Source organism: Perca flavescens, chromosome 15 (genome assembly GCF_004354835.1).
Source record: "Perca flavescens isolate YP-PL-M2 chromosome 15, PFLA_1.0, whole genome shotgun sequence".
NCBI lineage: Eukaryota > Metazoa > Chordata > Actinopteri > Perciformes > Percidae > Perca > Perca flavescens.
The window spans coordinates 20,492,117-20,509,446 of NC_041345.1; the positions used below are offsets into that span (position 1 = coordinate 20,492,117).

General features: G+C 37.7%; 2 protein-coding genes across 2 annotated transcripts; one reads left to right on the forward strand and one right to left on the reverse strand.

Annotated features, from left to right (window-relative positions):
- Nucleotides 1-2,079: 2,079 nt before the first annotated feature.
- On the forward strand, nt 2,080-11,614 carry coro1a (coronin, actin binding protein, 1A). The gene is made up of 11 exons (XM_028600580.1): nt 2,080-2,187; nt 3,514-3,717; nt 5,678-5,800; nt 5,947-6,076; nt 7,200-7,381; nt 8,294-8,413; nt 9,584-9,688; nt 9,777-9,922; nt 10,086-10,143; nt 10,237-10,452; nt 11,450-11,614. The coding sequence occupies exons 2-11, from the start codon at nt 3,520-3,522 to the stop codon at nt 11,540-11,542; spliced, it is 1,371 nt and encodes a 456-aa protein (XP_028456381.1). The 5' UTR covers nt 2,080-2,187; nt 3,514-3,519; the 3' UTR covers nt 11,543-11,614.
- Nucleotides 11,615-12,425: 811 nt separating this feature from the next.
- On the reverse strand, nt 12,426-15,109 carry cldni (claudin i). The gene is made up of 3 exons (XM_028599851.1): nt 15,008-15,109; nt 13,193-13,325; nt 12,426-12,958 (listed from the first exon to the last, which is right to left on the reverse strand). Exons 2-3 carry the CDS (start codon nt 13,322-13,324, stop codon nt 12,452-12,454), a joined length of 639 nt encoding a protein of 212 aa, XP_028455652.1. The 5' UTR covers nt 13,325; nt 15,008-15,109; the 3' UTR covers nt 12,426-12,451.
- Between the last annotated feature and the right edge of the window lie 2,221 nt (nt 15,110-17,330).

The window sequence follows — 17,330 nt, forward strand, 5'->3', positions numbered from 1 at the left end:
ACAAAGACAAGTGTGTCTTGCCTACAGTCAAACATGGTTGTGGGAGTGTCATGGTCTGGGGCTGCATGAGTGCTGCCAGCAGTGGGGAGCTACAGTTTTCTGAGGGAGCCATGAATGCCATCATGTACTGTGATGTACTGGAGCAGAGTGCGATCCCCTCCCTTCGGAGACTGGACTGCAGGGCAGTATTCCAACATGACAACGACCCCAAACACACCTCCAAGATGACCCGTGCCTTGCCAAAGAAGCTGAGGGTAAAGGTGATGGACTGGCCAAGCATGTCTCCAGACCTAAACCCTAGTGAGCATTTGTGGGGCAACCTCTAATAACAGAAGGTGGAAGAGCGCAAGGTCTCGAACATCCACCAGCTCTGTGATGTCGTCATGGAGGAGTGGAACCTGTGAAGTTCTGGTGAACTCCATGCCCAAGAGGTTAAGGCAGTGCTGGAAAATAATGGTGGCCACACAAAATATTGACACTCTGGGCCCAATTTGCACATTTTCACTTAAGGGTGTACTCACTTTTGTTGCCAGCGGTTTAGATCTTAATGGCTGTGTGTTGAGTTTTTTTTTATGGGGACAGCACATTTACACTGTTATACATGCTGTACACTCCCTACTTTACATTGTAGCAATGCATTGTAGCAGTGTTGTCCCATGAAAAGATATAACTAAATATTTACAATTTTATTTTTTTGAAAAAAATCTTTTGTGAGATACTGGAAATGGATTGAGCTCTTTAAGTAGTAAATCAGGGGTAGACCTTGTTAGTGTAATAGAAAAGGTCGGTTTGGGGTTAAAGTTAATAAATTGGGTTTCGTTTTAGAATTTGTAAGCATCAATGTTAGGTGTACTGTACACAGTCTTTAGTAAGATTAGGGGTTAGGAAATAAAATCAAATAGATATTTATATCGATATAAAACAACATGAGATGGTTTAAGTTAGAATTTTAGTTTTTTTAAGTTTAATGTTAGGGCAAAGGTTGGGGTTATTCTTGTAGTTTTGATGGCTGAGATTAGGGGTGGGGGATAGGGAATACATTATGTCAAAGGAGGGTCCTCACAAGTATAGAAGTGTGTGTGTGTGTGTGTGTGTGCTCATATGTAATAAAGATTAAGTGACCTCACAATGATAGAAAGATGAGAAATTACTTGACTTCACCTCTTCAAGGAGTAGATTAGAGCTTGTTATGTAATTACACAGGTTAATTAAAGGTTTAGAGGGATGCTTCAGCAATATTGCATGTCCTAAAAGTTAGGGGACTTGCAAGAGACGGATTAAAAAAGTTGATGCAGCAGAGACTTTAAGTCTTTTCTATGGGTCAAACTTCCAATACGCTGGATTCTACATTTCCCATAATGCAACTCAATAGTGTGTTTTGATGGGCCTTCCCTGACTAACTTCAGACTTAACTAAGGACTAACTATGACTACTAATCTGATATTCATGAGTGAAATAGATGTAGTGCTCCTTTAAATTAATACTGGGTTTAGTATTAAAACAACTGTGATATTGCTTAAATTAGGGGTTAGGAGATAAATCCAAGGTTCTTAAAAAATCTGTAAAAAATGAGAGAAATGAAGACTGTGTGTATGTGTATATGTCTAGCTCTATATCTGCTTTTTTCTCAGTAGACCTCCAATATATAATTTAGCTTGAATTAAGCAAACGTTTTGGGTGAAATCAGAGTACAAATGGTCAAGAATGATATTGAAGCATTTTATTACCCCTGACAGTTTGTCAGCTGTCTCATCAAAACTTTTACTCTCAGATTTCAGGGTAAACTGCACTTCTGTGACCTGGGGATGCTTTTCAACCCTTTTAATGATCACTGCAATTTTCAGAAATGGAGGAGGCAACAAGGGCCTGAATCTGCTTTTGACCGATTGATCTACATACAATCACAGTGTGCATTGTCCTGACATTTTTATCTTGACTCAATCTTACGAAAGATCACATACAACTCTCACCGTCTTTCCCTTCATCTTGCCTTCTTCAGTTTTTCAGCCGCTGAAATGTCACACGAGACCCCTCCCACTTCCACGTTCATTTGAAACTCTCACTTCCTCCATGTCGTTTTGTAGTGTACTTTAACCTACAGTCTCCTCTAAGTCCTCATTCTGGTGGCAGGGTGTTTGGTGCTCTGCCGAAACTCCTTGAGCTGAATCGCCCCCACACGACTCCCAGGTAGGCCTGAAACATCTGTCTGCAGTTTTTCACAGTTCGTTTACACCTTAAAACATCTGGGAAGATATCAGTTTATTATCTATAATAGGTACATTTATCATACGATAGGTAAATAACAGGTAGAGATAACCGAATGTAATTCATTTGAATCTAGCATCTCTGATCCTCATGTTCCTCATGGCTTAAGTTCTCCTGTTTCAAGTTAGTGAATTGTTTCCTTTGTACCAGTCAATGTTTTCCATTACAACAGATACAGACAGCGGCAGAGAGAGATTATTGACATGCATTTAGGTTCCTGATAAAATTACGGCTCACTCTATAAAGGATTATTAAATTAGGTGCAGAGCAGCCAGAGAGGTCTTGTGATGCACATGCAGCAAAGCTGTTGTACTCTTCTGAGTTTAGGCGCGGCTGCAGATTTCAGGAAGTAAAATCTACTAATGGAGGTAAAGCAAAACCTATTCAGTGCATTTAATTGGTGGAATTGTTGCTAAATAGTGCAAGGTTTGTTTATTTTGCAGCTGTTTTTTTGTTTGAACTTCTGCATGATTTGAGGCTTAACACATCTGTTTTGGTAGAAGATGCATTCATTGAATGTTATTTAACTTGTGATTTGCTAAAATATGTATTTGCATTTGTATGTATACCTGTGGGGAAATCATTGAGAGCAGGAGTGTGTGAACGACAAATTTGGCAAAAAAAGTGGCTGGTTGTTTTGCTGCTCACTCTGAAGGATGTGGTGTAACTGCCACTTTGGGTAGCTCATCAATCTTCTCAGGCATACAGCATGGGCAACTCAACTGATGGTAAATAGTATTGTTTTCTTCATACTATTGTCTTGTACAATTGTCTTCAGCCTGCACAATTATTCAAGTAACACACAGAATCCCAAATTAAAGAGAGATAGGGGCAGAGTAGCAGTCAGAGACTAGAGGAAGCAGTTGTGAAAGCTTTTGCTTCCTTTTTTTTTTTTTTTTAGCTTTCCTCTGTCGTGTCCTTCATCTGTTTCGTCAGCTTTGTGTTAGTCAGTTTATTGTTTCCACTTGAAATCTACACGCATAAACAGAAAGGAAATTACAACAGGTAACTTTTTTTGACATGGTTAATCGTATATGCATTCATATGATGACATTTGGTGTGCTTTTAAAATGCACAGTTATAGATCTCTTTCCACTGTTAGATTATTTTACTACAGGCTTCCTGCACATAAAATACTGCCTTTTTTATTTTTTTTTAAACAGAGCATTACCTCATGTTAATCTTTCTTTCTTTCTTTCTTTCTTTCTTTCTTTCTTTCTTTCTTTCTTTCTTTTTCTTTCTTTCCAGTTCACCATGTCCAGGAAGGTTGTCAGGTCCAGTAAGTTCCGTCACGTCTTTGGCCAGGCTGTCAAAGCTGACCAATGCTACGATGACATCCGAATCTCCCAGATGACGTGGGACAGCAACTTTTGCTCTGTTAACCCCAAGTTTGTGGCCATGATTGTGGACGCCAGTGGCGGAGGAGCCTTCATGGTGTTGCCCCTGAGCAAGGTGGGTCACAGGAAACACCCTGGTTGTATTGGCACAAAGATTATTCTTATTATTCTTATTATATCTACTGCTTGGCTCTTTGTGTCCTCATAATACCATTTTTGGATATGTTGATCATTTCAAATGCAAGTTGGTGTGATGTTTTTTTTGTTTCAACACCATGCTTACATTTGAACTCTGCCAGTCACCATCACACATTGAGCTGAATAAGGAAGTTTGATGCTGACTTTGAGTCTTTCTACACGTCACTCACGTTGCTTTTGAGAAGTTTTCACCATATTAGGAGTTCGTTGTCAGTTCAGTCAGGGCAGGATGTGGCTTCAACCCAGTTATTCTGCAGTCACTTATGCAGTACGTTAGGTGGCTTGAAACCTCTTTATTGAATTTCATGTGCCTGGAAAAAGTGCAAAATTGCAAACCTTGTAGCCTTGTTTATGGCCATCTGAACATCTAAATTTGTCAAAGTATGTGAGTTTAACGAAGCTTTGCGTTGGATCACCTACATGTTCCCCTAGGCTTGGGCGTCTGCACGTCTTAAAGTCTTAAAAAGCATTAAATTCAGTTTCCTCAAAAAGAAGGCTTTACAATGTCTTACTTTTATTTACAAAAGTCTTAAATATTCTCTCTTGCCTGCTGTAAGCACTAATGTCAGGTAAATAATATATTTGGTAAATCCATTCAAACATTTGATTCCACTCATCTAGATCAGGTCATGTTAATGTAATCAATTATATCACTAGGAAATATTGTTAAATACTGCTGGAAAATACTGACAAAAATGTGATAATCGTAAATCATTCTAGGCCATATTATTCCTACTGGTTTCCCACCATACTTTCATACTTTGGCCAGATGACTGTGAAAAAAGTTTTTAATTTGCATTCTATGTGAAAAGCTTTAAATTCAACTCAGTGATTACTGCAGAATCCACATTATTCATGGTCTAACCTCTCGAGTATACAATTCTCAAAGGGAAAGGAGTTGTTAAAGGACCAGTGGGCGTGAAATTGCAGAGACATGGAAATCCTGTTTTGAGATGAATATTGGTGCTATTATGTTTATCTCATCTCATTTTTTATTTAATTTTTTACTAACAAATCAGTTAGTTAATAAACAACCCCAGAAACCTAGTGGAGCCAGATGATACACTATGATAGAAAAAGTGTTCAAAAAATGTCTTTTCAGAATATTTCAGATAAAACATTAAATTAATCGTCATGTTTTCATGTTCCCAGGGCTTATTCTTGTTATCTGTTCCTAAAGTCTGCACTGAACTGGGTAAAAGGGTGTTTAAATATGCTGCTCCCTCTGCGTGGAAAGACTTGCAAAATTGCCTGAACCTTCTTTTAAAGTCATTTTGAATGACATGGAGGCAGGCACATCTGGCTGTAAATGTATTTGACTGATTGATCTTTTTGAACACTGATGTAGATAACTTCTGGCAAACATTGTTGAATATCTTGATATTTTATGATCCTGTAATTTATTATGTATTTTCATTGTGAATTGTTTTATGTCTGAAACTCTGTGCTGCAGCCTGTCTTGGCCAGGACACAGTGGTAAAAGAGATTCTTAATCTCAATGAGTATTTTCCAGGTTAAATAAAGGTTAAATAAATAATAAATAAAATGATGCCCTGGGTGAGGCATGATGTTTCAAGGGAGGGCAGCCCAGATTGGGTCATGGAAGGAGAAATTGAGGAACCATGGGATTTCATCTCCTTGGCCCTGATCGCCTCTCTAACCCAGTTACTAGACATTAGGAGTAATTGGAGGCATAGCTGTATCAGCTGATTATCAACTTCGTCCACCTACATTGACTAAATCATTGCTTTTTTTACTTCATCATAGTTGTGTGTAACCTTTCAGTCCCTTGGCTTTATCTGACACTTTCCCCACTGGGGAACTGAGATTTTTGGGAGTTGTATTCACCACCCGTCTTTATGTTTCTGTCTCTGCAGACAGGACGTATCGACATGTCCTACCCCACTGTGTGCGGCCACACAGGACCGGTCCTGGACATTGAGTTTTGTCCTCACAATGACAACATCATTGCCAGTGGCTCTGAGGACTGCAGTGTCATGGTAGGCATCGCTGTATTGAAACGTCATCTTTCAGTTCGATCTTTCAAGCATTTCAGTATGCACTAAAGCACGACGTGACGTCGTACTGTAATGCTATCTTTTAATGTGTGTAAATGCAAAGTCTAAATTGTTTCCTTGGTAAATAGATTTGGGAGATCCCGGACGGCGGGCTGACCACGTCACTCACAAATCCTGTTGTCAAGCTGGACGGCCACTCCAAACGTGTTGGCATCCTGAGCTGGCACCCCACCGCCCACAATGTGCTGATGAGTGCAGGTACTACACCCTCATAAACCTGCTGAAACCACAGGAGCACCTGCCACCGGAGCTGCGTTTACATGATCTGACAGAGAGCTCTTAGCTTGTATATTTAAGGAACCGGGGTGGTATAATGTCACAGATGTTTTTGTTGAATGAGACTAACACCTTCGATGGACAGGAAGTTCTTTCAGCCTCCACCCACTTTGTTCACGCTGTCAACGCTCTTGTTGACACTTAAGTTTACAGCATTACCAGGACTCCTTAAACCCCTCAGTCTGTCTGTGTTACAGTGTTAAGACAGCAAACCCTTGCTAAATAATCCTACCAACGGCTGAGAGCTACTAGGACAATGTGATAATATCAGGCGCCTGGGTAGCTCAACTGATAGAGCGTGTTCCCATATATAGAGGTTTGCTCCTCGACGCAGCGACCGCCCAAAGAAATCATTTTACAAAAAAAGATTGATAATATCATGATATTAATAATAAATAAACAATAACGGAATTCTCAAGCAGCTCTAAGTACTGCTAATATACAGTAGAAAGCTTTGATTTATGGATGATCCAGATTTTAAGACTGGGATAATGATGGTAAATTGCAGGCTTTTCTATTTGATTTAAATAATAATAATAATAATAATAATAATAATAATAATAATAATAATAATAATAATAATAAAGTGCAGGGTTTTTTATGTGGTGCTCTTTTCTTTTGTCTATGTAGCCATAGCAGCTATCGCTGCTGTTGTGTATTCCAAGCACAGTAGAAATGACTTGCACTTGAATCACGCAGGCCAAAATGTGCATGTTTTTAATGAGAGAGAAGCACTATGAGAGTCCTCAAGGAGAGAAACTCACACTTCCTCCACTGCTGCCTTGTAGTAAATGAATGTTACTCGGTTACACCACAAGACCAAAAGACCGTCAGGCTTGAAATGAGGTTTTGCTTTAAAGACAAAAAGACTGTTTGACCCTGGGGTCTGTTTTCCTCCACAGTCCCTTTTTGAGTACTGAACACTCTTGAATTGTATTACTTACCTGGAATTAATTTGATTCAGACTGTAGATTAATTAGGCTACCTTATAATGGCCCACGGTGAAGCCTCATTTTCCACATTTGTCACTGTTTTGTCCATGCAGGCTGTGATAATGTGGTGATCCTGTGGAATGTGGCTCGTGGGGAGGCAGTAGTGAGGATCGACAGCGTTCACCCTGACCTCATCTACAGCGCCTGCTGGAACCAGGACGGCTCCCAGATTCTCACCTCCTGCAAGGACAAGACCATGCGGGTGCTGGACCCACGCAAGGGCACCGTCATCATTGTAGGTTTCCCTGTTACTCCGTACTGCAGCTTTACCATACAAGTCTTCAATTACATTTCTCTGCAAACATCTGGAGTGACATTTAACTCACAGGCCATAATGATTTAGACTGCAACTAATGGTTGTTTTCATTATTAATTAATCTGCCAGGTATTTTCTTGATTAATCCAATCTAAAGTTCAGAAAATTATGAACAATTTTAAATTTCCCAGACCCCAAGGTGATGTCTTCAAATAGTTTTTTCCCCCTTACCAACACCCACAGATATTCAGTTTACTAAAATGTAAGACAAAAAAGGCAACACATTCTCACACTTGAGATGCTGCAAATGTTTGGCATTAATGCTTGAAGAATGGCTTAAACGATTAATTGATCATTCAAATGATTGCAGATTAATTTTCTTTCAGTCGACTAATTGATTAATTATTGAATGATATGACAGTTGTATTTTCTATAATTTGTGAGTGTTTTCTTTAAGTAACACAGCTAGAATATAATAATGACTGAGTATTTTCATTGCTATTCTGCTTCTATATGTAGCAATTTGTTGAATTTCAGTGCAAAACTTTAGGAATTTGATATTCAATTTTAGAGTCTGAAATGTAACCTTTTTAATCAGCAGCATTATCTAAATCATTATTAATAATCTCTTCATTTATTTTTATTATTTTTTGCTCTAGAACATAATAAGAAATAGAATAAGACCATTATTTTTTTTATATTTTTATAGTATTAAATCATTTAAAATGTAATAATATTTCCTTGATTTTATTACTCATTGAGTAATTCTATTTCCATCAAGAACGTAGCTCTGGTCAGAGCAGAAAGTGGGAAGCACAGTAGTAGTGAACTGGATTCAGTAAATATCTGTCTGTAACACCTCCACCTCTGCTTTGCCTCACACCCCTACAGGAGAAGGAGAAGCCTCATGAGGGCTCCAGGCCTGTCAGGGCCGTGTTCGTTGCCGATGGGAAGATCCTCACTACCGGCTTCAGTCGCATGAGTGAGAGACAGGTGGCGCTGTGGGACCCAGTAAGTGTCAACAACCTGCATGTTCAAGTTCAAGCCTTTTTTTTTCAGTCTCTGCTGTCTCTCAGGCTCAAAATCTTTTTCTCTTTACTTACTAGATTCATGTTATTTTTGACTAGGTTTAACTGACACTGGCCTGGAAACATGAGCAAAAACATTGTAATTTCCCTTGCGGGATTAATAAAGTATAAATTATTATTATTATTATTATTATTATTATTATTATTATTATTAGGAATGTCATCCCATTTTTCCAACTGGGTCTTGCCCACTTTAAACCATCGAGAAGAGCACAGACAAAACCAAAATAAAGAAAAAAACTGTTATGACATCTTTTTTTTTTTAAAACAATATTCTATTAAGATTTTTACACACATACAAAAATAATCAAAAAGGAAAATAAAAGCCATGTGAAATGCCCATTCACGTAAAGAAAACGAAATACACAAAAGTGATTAAGGTTAAGGTATAAAAGAAGAAAACAAAAAAGCAGCAGTGGTGACGTTATTCATGATAGCAGGATATTTTAAGAAAGGGTTTTATATTTTGATAAAAATGTTTTGTTCTTAATCTAAAACAATTCGAACTTTGACAGAGAGGTTACTACACGTAGTAAGAAAACCGTTTTTTAGGGCCTTTTAAAGATCCCCTCCAGATGTGTTTAAAGAGCTGTTCTTTGGATAATAATTAGTGTCTGATATGGATTTTATACAAAACGTATTTAGTCATCTTGTTAAGAATTTGTAAAATTGCATAATTTTAGCAGATAAACGTGAGTTCAACCTTCTAGTGTCAAACTCTGTGTTATACTTCCTTCTGCACAGTGAAGCTCAAACATCCAACTGAAATGGCGATAAGAAAAACACATTTAGGGGGATTTTAAATTTTAGACATAATTTTAAAAAATCTTGACAGTTGGACTTGTTACACAGTTTTGTGGTACTTTTAAAATGTTAGTAATCTGTTATTAGGGAGTTATTTACAACACTGCTGTTTCACAATTTACAGCTTACAGCATTATGGGTGGTACTGTTCTGCAATATCCCACATCAATCTCAATTAAGTCCTTGGTTTACCTTCAGTCCGTTCTGCTCAAGCAGCCTTTTTCATACAAGATGTTACACTGGATATGATCAAACGTATAATTCTTTGTATCTGAATTTATTTTAACAGAAGAACTTTGGAGAGCCACTGACCCTGCAGGAACTGGACACCAGTAGTGGCGTCCTTCTGCCATTTTTTGACCCAGACACTGGTGTCGTCTACCTCTGTGGCAAGGTTAGATTTAGATGTTGAAACAACGGTCTTTCTGTGTCTGTCTCACCCACACGGACACATACAGCTGACACTCACATCTTCTTCACAGGGGGACAGCAGTATCCGTTACTTTGAGGTGACAGATGAAGCTCCTTATGTCCACTACCTGTCCATGTACGGCAGCAAGGAGAGCCAAAAGGGGATGGGATACATGCCCAAGAGAGGCCTGGAGGTCAACAAATGTGAAATTGCCAGGTAATTGTCTTTAGTAATCCAAAAGTAGTTCAGTGTTTTTAGCTACGCGAGCTCTGTACCCTGTCTTTTTTGTGTTAAATTTGTCTACTTCCTCCAAAAGAAACTTATCTTAATCTAGGCTGACACAACAACCTAAAATATGAACAAATATTTCTACCTTCAGGTTCTACAAACTCCATGAGAGGAAATGTGAGCCCATAGTCATGACGGTGCCACGCAAGGTACAAATCTACACTATATACTTTTATCAGTCAAAATAAGTTCATTTGTGCATTTCTGTCTTTAACTCACTCGAAACTTCTCTGCCTGTGCAGTCTGATCTGTTCCAGGAGGATCTGTACCCAGACACCGTCGGCCCTGAGCCTTCAGTCGAAGCTGATGAGTGGTTTCAAGGAAAAGAAGGCCAGCCTATTATGATCTCTCTAAAGGACGGGTTTGTAGCAACCACCAAAACCAAGGAGTTCAAAGTTCACAAGACTCTTCTGAAGACCACGGCTGCTTCTGCTGGGAATCAGCATGACAACAGTGGGGTGAGACATTTAAAGCTAAATATTTTTGTTACATTTAGGGTTCAAAAGTTGCAGTGGTGGAATGTAACTAAGTACATTTACTCAAGTACTGTAATTAACACATTTTACTTGTACTTCACTGAAGTGTTTCCATTGTATGCTCCTTTAAACTTCTGCTCCACTACATCTCTGAGACAACATTATTTATTTAACAGCTTTAATCACCAGTTACTTGGTATAATAATGTTTTAAATTCAAAGATCAACTTAATTTCAACTTAAAGCCTCTGAACACCCACACAGGTGTTTTCAGTTATTCTGGCTGATTAGACTCTTTTCAGGTTGAAGGTGGGCCCGAGCTTTGATGGGAACTTATTAGGTTACAAATTCTTTTTAACAATAAGGATGACAAAGGTGTCATTTGTCCCACCCCAACAGGTGCAACACTAACAGTGGTCTCAGGAAGATGTCAATCACTCAGTCTAACCACACCCACACAGTCCTGGAAAAGGTCCAATTAGCCACATTAACTATGAACACCTGTGTGGGTGTTCAGGGCCTTTAAATATGAAATATAGTGCATTTGGATACATTAAAGTACTGCATGTACTAGCTACACAATGTGCTACTTACACATTGAGTTATAAAGTAATGCAATTATCAGTAATAATGATTAAATAACAAAATTTATAATATAAAACTTGTGCATAATGATATTTATAATGGATTTGATGCTTTAAGTACATTTTACTGAATAAGACGTCTGTACTTTTAAAGTCTTTTGTAATATTTTGGATGCAGAGTTTTTACTCATGCCCAAGTAGTTTTTACACTTACTGGATACTACATGTAACCATTTTTATTGATCCAGAAAATCCTCCTACAATTTTATTATTGGCTTGAAAATTTGTCCAATGACTGCAACCTAGACAACAAAAAGTATTGACCAATTCTATAATATGTGTAATCAAACATTCTCCATCACATCATCGCTCTATCTGTATCTGTCTGTCTCTCAGGAGGTTCAGTCCTTGAGAAAGGAGGTGAAAGACCTGAAAGCAGCAATAGAGGAGCTGACCAACCGTGTGAAGGAGCTGGAGAGCAAGCATTAAACTAGAGAAGTTTGATAAACAAGAACAATAAATCAAAGGCAAAAGTCAAGAGCGAAACATTGGAAAAAAAAAGACAGTGAGAGAAGAGTGGGCTGTTGTAAATCTGATTGTAGTGAGACAAAGGGAGAGATTGAAACCTACAGCTGTTATGAAATTTCATTCATTCTTTGAAGCTTGAATTTGTTTACCTGGTTTGTCTGATAAATTTTAAAAATTCCTATTTTAATATATGCTTTTAGTTTGAAATAAAATCCTCTGTATTTTCAAAATATTGTTTGTGGCTTTTTTTGTGTGAAATGAAATACACATGAAACACATTTGAATTACATTACAATTTTAATTATTTATACTCATCATACATCATGAGAAACAAAACGAGAAAATGTTATATAAAGTGAAATGTCATGTGGACGTTTAAGAACGTATCCTCAATGGAACAAGTTCACACAGATGCTCCCTGAGGTGACAAGAGATAAAACATGCAATATAGACCATAGTGGATCTAAAATAATTGTAAATATGAGGCAATAGTGGTGTCTACGAAAGGCTGGACAACTCTACACTTAATAATGTTAATATTGAGCTTGGAGCTTACATTATCAGATAATTCTTCTCACAAATACGCTTTCCACATTTTCATAATCTTAAATGTACTCTACACTTGTGTGGTTCTTTGAAAGACACTTTTAAAGTCAAACAGAAATATAAAGAAAATGCATGATAGTTGATATTGTACTGTTACATGTCAAAGCAGCAACCCAAATAAAAACTGTTTTAATTCTAAGATCACATAATGTGTGTAATCAACAAGTATACCATTTGTTTTCCATTTACTTTAAAATAGTGTATGCATAACCCAGCACCAAAGAGTAAAACAGTTTTAAGATTTAAAACGTCACCAGCATAACACTACACATAATTTTTATTGGCGACGGGGGCGGAACTATTGCTGTAGTACTTGGCCGCTCCACCGGAGCTGCCGGATTTGGGCCTGCTGAAGCAGCAGATCAGACCTCCGCCCAGAAGGAGCAGCACGCCGGCCCCCCAGCCCACAAAGATACACGGTCCCAGCTCCTTCTTGTTGGAAGCCGGCACCAGGGGGTTGTTGAAGTCTGTCACAACAGTGTTAGCGGACCAGCTGACGGCGATGATTACCAGGAGGCCGGCCAGCAGCATGCCCACCCCGGCCACCAAGCTGATCTTGGGCTTGGCATCTTCGTTCTCTATGCAGGTGGTGAAGTCGGCCCCACAGAATAAGATGAGGAGGCTGAGGCAGGATAACATGCAGCTGATGATGGTCATGGCACGGGCGGCCTGCAGATCAGAGGGCAACACCAGCAGGGACTCGTAGTTCTTGCATTGCTGCTGTCCGGTACTCTGCACCACACAGCTCGTCCACAGGCCCTCCTGTGTGCTCTACACACACACACACAAAAAGACCTGTCAATCAATATTGCACTGGTAGCAGGTTTCAATTCAGTGTTTTAGGGTTGTGTTTTTATTGTACATTTTAGTGATGGGGTTAAGTATATACTTCCAGGAAAGTCAGATGAAAACACTGTATGTTGGGCTTTTAATGTTGGTTTTACATACCTGTCATACCTAATCTCTTCCCATTCATTACCTTTCATAACAGAAGCTTTTCATTACCTGTGCAGTCACGATGTTGGATCCCGTGAAGGAGGACACTTTCCAGAGTGGGACAGCGCAGCATACGATGACCCCAATCAGGCCAAAGACACAGAGGGCCACACATACAATCTGAACTCCAACAGATCCCATTCTGTAAAAGGACAAGAAGGAGGGACAAATCAGAGACATGAGGGTGATAATTACAGCTCTTTACTAGTTGTCGCTGCTTACATTTTATTCTACCTCCAACTTAATGTTAATGTTAATATTTATGTTTATGCTTTTGTAATTTGATTTTTCTCTCAACAACTTTGCATCCCAAACCATCTGATGAGGGGCGAAGCCTTTTTGGCTCTCCCAAGATCTTAGATTTCTACCTTTTCTTCTACTTACATGCAAAAAATGTGTTTACTTTTGTTTCATTGTTCATATGATTAACTTTTAAATTTATTTTAAATTCCTAGTACTGATACGTAAGTGCTGTGCTGATAAAAATCTTCCTGTTTTCCTCCTTTGGGTAGAGAGGAGGAGTTGTTAAATCTCCTTCGCTGATCCAACATGTAAGAACCATTTATGTGTTTATCTGTGGGGCTTTTGTGATCACATAGCTGAACACATACTTCACAGGCCTTCACAGGATTATGTTACTTAGGGCTACATTTTAAAACACATTCGTGTCCCAACAAGCGCTGGCATCCTGGACCTCCACCCAGCACTGACTGAACCACTCCCTCAAATCTTCTTACTTGGAACATCTTATTTAGTTTAGGGGTCACTTTATGGTTCAACTTTATACAGATGAAAATTAAAGTTTGAGTAAAGAAGGTGGGAGGAAAACGGACTCACACCTGGCAGGTTAGCTATGAAGAACGATGCAAATTCTTTGCACGAAAAGTGATGCAGTTTAAGAAAGTACTTTTGATCCTCTTAAACTGCATCTTTTAATTAATAATAAATATTAGATTGAATGTTTCAATAGTTTTGATTGATTTATTTAAAGAGATAGTATGTTTTGATATAGGAAAAATGAAAACAAAAATAACAAAATAGAAATTTCAAAGAAAATGTAACATATATTCAGGTGCTAAAACTAAACTAAATATCTAAATAAATGAAACACATTCTTATATTCTCTCTAGACATACGTTTATTTTTTATACAGTATATGTATAAACTTATTTTTGCGCGAGGAAGCTCTTCCCTTTGTTCTCCATCCATACAGACAATTCCAATTATTGTTCACCAACACCCAGAAGAGCACATTTTGTTGCAAATTTCAATAAAAGAATGTCTCATATGATACCAACAAATGACAATTAAACCTTCCTTCCCTATAAATCTAATGAAATAATAAAGGAGAGTCAACAACCCATTGAGGGTTGGACAGGGTAACTCTGTCTGGATTTAGACCAGGATAAGAATATCAGACTTTAAAGCATATGTGACCCAACCCAGATCACACAGATTGAACACTAAAACTAATCTAATTTGGGTCAGTGGATTTAAAATCTGATGTTTTTGTTTCTATTACTAAAAATCACATTTTCCCTTAAAATTAGGCTACTACTGCATTACACTTCATTTGTTAAGTGACACATGTGTTTTGTTAAGTGACACAGACATGCTGCTGACTTTTCATAACCTTTTTTCTCTCTCTCTCTCTCACAGCTGTTAATTTGCACTTTCCATAATTTTTGAGGCGCCTATAAAAAGGTGTTCAACTAATCCCTAATCCTTTGATCCTCTGTCATTTCAAGCTTTTGCAGAATCATATTGCCTTTCAAAGCTCACAGTACACATCTGAATAAAAAGTGGATAAAAAAAGATGCCTACCCTTTAATCTGTGTCCTCTGAACTTGATGGGAAAATTGAAAAGTTAGTGTTTCTTTAGTCTTCCTTTCTTCCTGCTTGCACGTTGTTTTATGAAGATGCTGTTTTCTGATGTACAAGTGTTGTGCAGAGACCTTCTAAAATAGTGGGGTATTTGTAGAGAAATGTAAGGTGTGGGGTGGGGTTGTGGTTGAATGGGAGTACACAGGAGGGAAGGACCTCAAAACCAGATTGGACTTGTCCTATACGTATGTTTCCCTCTCTTTTTCCACCTTAGACCTGCTGTGGAGCTCAGAGGAGTTCTCACTTAACTCACCGCTATAGATAAACCTCAAGGTTTCCAGGGGAAATATTTTTATCATGTCTTAGCATATTCAAAGTTGATCTAAAACCATACAGAGAATTTTGTTGTTGTGATTACAGTGATGATTCTGAGTGACTCATTTTGGTTGTAACCATCACAGGTTGCAAGAAACTGAGTCATCTAGAAGACTGCAGATTTTTCTCTCTATGCACAAATAGATACCGCCCAGGCTACCATACCTGCACATCCCAGATCACCCCCCCCTACACCTACCTCTGTCGAAACTGTGATGATGAATGTAAGGAGACTAATTTAGGAAATCGAGACAGAGTTGATTTAGGAATTTTGCGCAAGATGATGAGAGGGGTTTCATGGATCATGGGAAGGAAAAAAAATGAGGAAATGAAAAGGAATGTTGTGAAACCAAAAATTGTAGCCTCTATTAACACATTCAGAAATACGCGGACATAGTTACACACAATGTTTTGGTTTGCATCATATACAGACCAATTTAGATTTTATTTTGTAAGATGGTTAAGTGATAGAGTGGCACACAGAATGTAGATGCTGTAGATGAATTGTAATGTGTTCAAGGAGGAGTTTAATTGTAATTTCATAAGACTAATCCTAACAATGAGGAGCTATTTCTGCTACTATTTTGTGGTTTTACTACACATCTATTTTGAATTTGTTTAGTGTCCAATGGAGTTCTTCTACCCCTTCTACTTACTTAAGTCAAAGTAATACTCAGTAACTTATTACAAGTAAAACTTCCACATTGAAAATGTTATTTAAGTAATAGTGCAGAAGTGCAAAATAAAATGTAAGTATTAAAAGTAAACATATATACTATCATACTGTATATTACATTATTGTATTATGATTATGATTATTATTATTATTTAATACATTAATAAGTTTTACTGCTAGTTGGTCAAGGTGGAGGTCGAGGTAATTTTCACTATTTCATATACTGTTGGGTAGTTTAATCTATAAAATGCTTCACAGTTTTTTAGCTCATCATATGTTTTGAATGTCAAATGTCTTAATCTGTAATATATATATATATATATTACAGATTAAGACATTTGACATAATTAAAGATGTCAGATAAATATAGTGGAGTAGAAGTATAATATTTTTCATCCAGTATAAAGTAGCATGAAATTGAAATACTGAAGTAAAGTACAAGTTAACTTAAGTATATTTAACTAGTTACACATACATGCTATTAAAACAAATGTAAGATTTGTCATTGCGTTCTTGTTTTCTGTCATATTCATTTAATGAGCAGATGTGGTAACATGACCAGGAAGAATTAAATGTAGCTATCAATCGTGGTGTCCATCAACACAAATTCAGTTAAATTACACTTTTTTTTAAAACCACAGAACGTTATTTTAGTCCAAATGTTTCAGTGATGCTAATTAAGTACAGGGAATGTGTTAAAATGATGCACCAACAAGTTTTTTTTCTTTCTTCGTTCCATCCAATCTATGGTCTCAAAGTGTATTCGGCAAACCCATTTTGAGTCTGAATAAAACCTAAAACTATGAGCCTCCAAAAGGTGTTTATTACAGATATTTTGTGTTAGATTTTCTTTTACTGTACATGTAGGGTGACCAGATGAGAATGGGTAAAATTCGGGACGAGACTGGGGGGTATTGATTGGAATTATTAATTTTTCATTCAGGAATTTAACTGACTGTCATGTCTGCTCTTTAACATCAGCAACAGCCAATCCAATCACTCCTTCTCGTGGCTGCCTGCACTTAATATGAATTTCAAAACTCCGCACCAAAATTATTTATTATTTTTATTCAGAAACTCAACTGTGTTGTCTTGTAAACCCGAAAATACAAATAAAAAATCATTAAAATCATGAACTCAAGTGATGACGGGAGCTGCATGCTGCAGGACCACTCAATTAAAACCACCATGAACAGTTTTTAATGTTCAATCGGACCAGAACTACTCGAGAGTCTGCTCTTGAGACTTTGCTCTAATTTTAGGGACAATTAG

Coding starts and splice junctions, on each gene's coding strand:
- cldni (XM_028599851.1), bottom strand. CDS start 13,324: ATGGGATCTGTTGGAGTTCAGATTGTATGTGTGGCCCTCTGTGTCTTT. Junction 12,959..13,192: donor CCAACATCGTGACTGCACAG/GTAATGAAAAGC, acceptor GTGTGTGTGTAG/AGCACACAGGAGGGCCTGTG.
- coro1a (XM_028600580.1), top strand. CDS start 3,520: ATGTCCAGGAAGGTTGTCAGGTCCAGTAAGTTCCGTCACGTCTTTGGC. Junction 6,077..7,199: donor CAATGTGCTGATGAGTGCAG/GTACTACACCCT, acceptor TTGTCCATGCAG/GCTGTGATAATGTGGTGATC. Junction 7,382..8,293: donor GCAAGGGCACCGTCATCATT/GTAGGTTTCCCT, acceptor ACACCCCTACAG/GAGAAGGAGAAGCCTCATGA.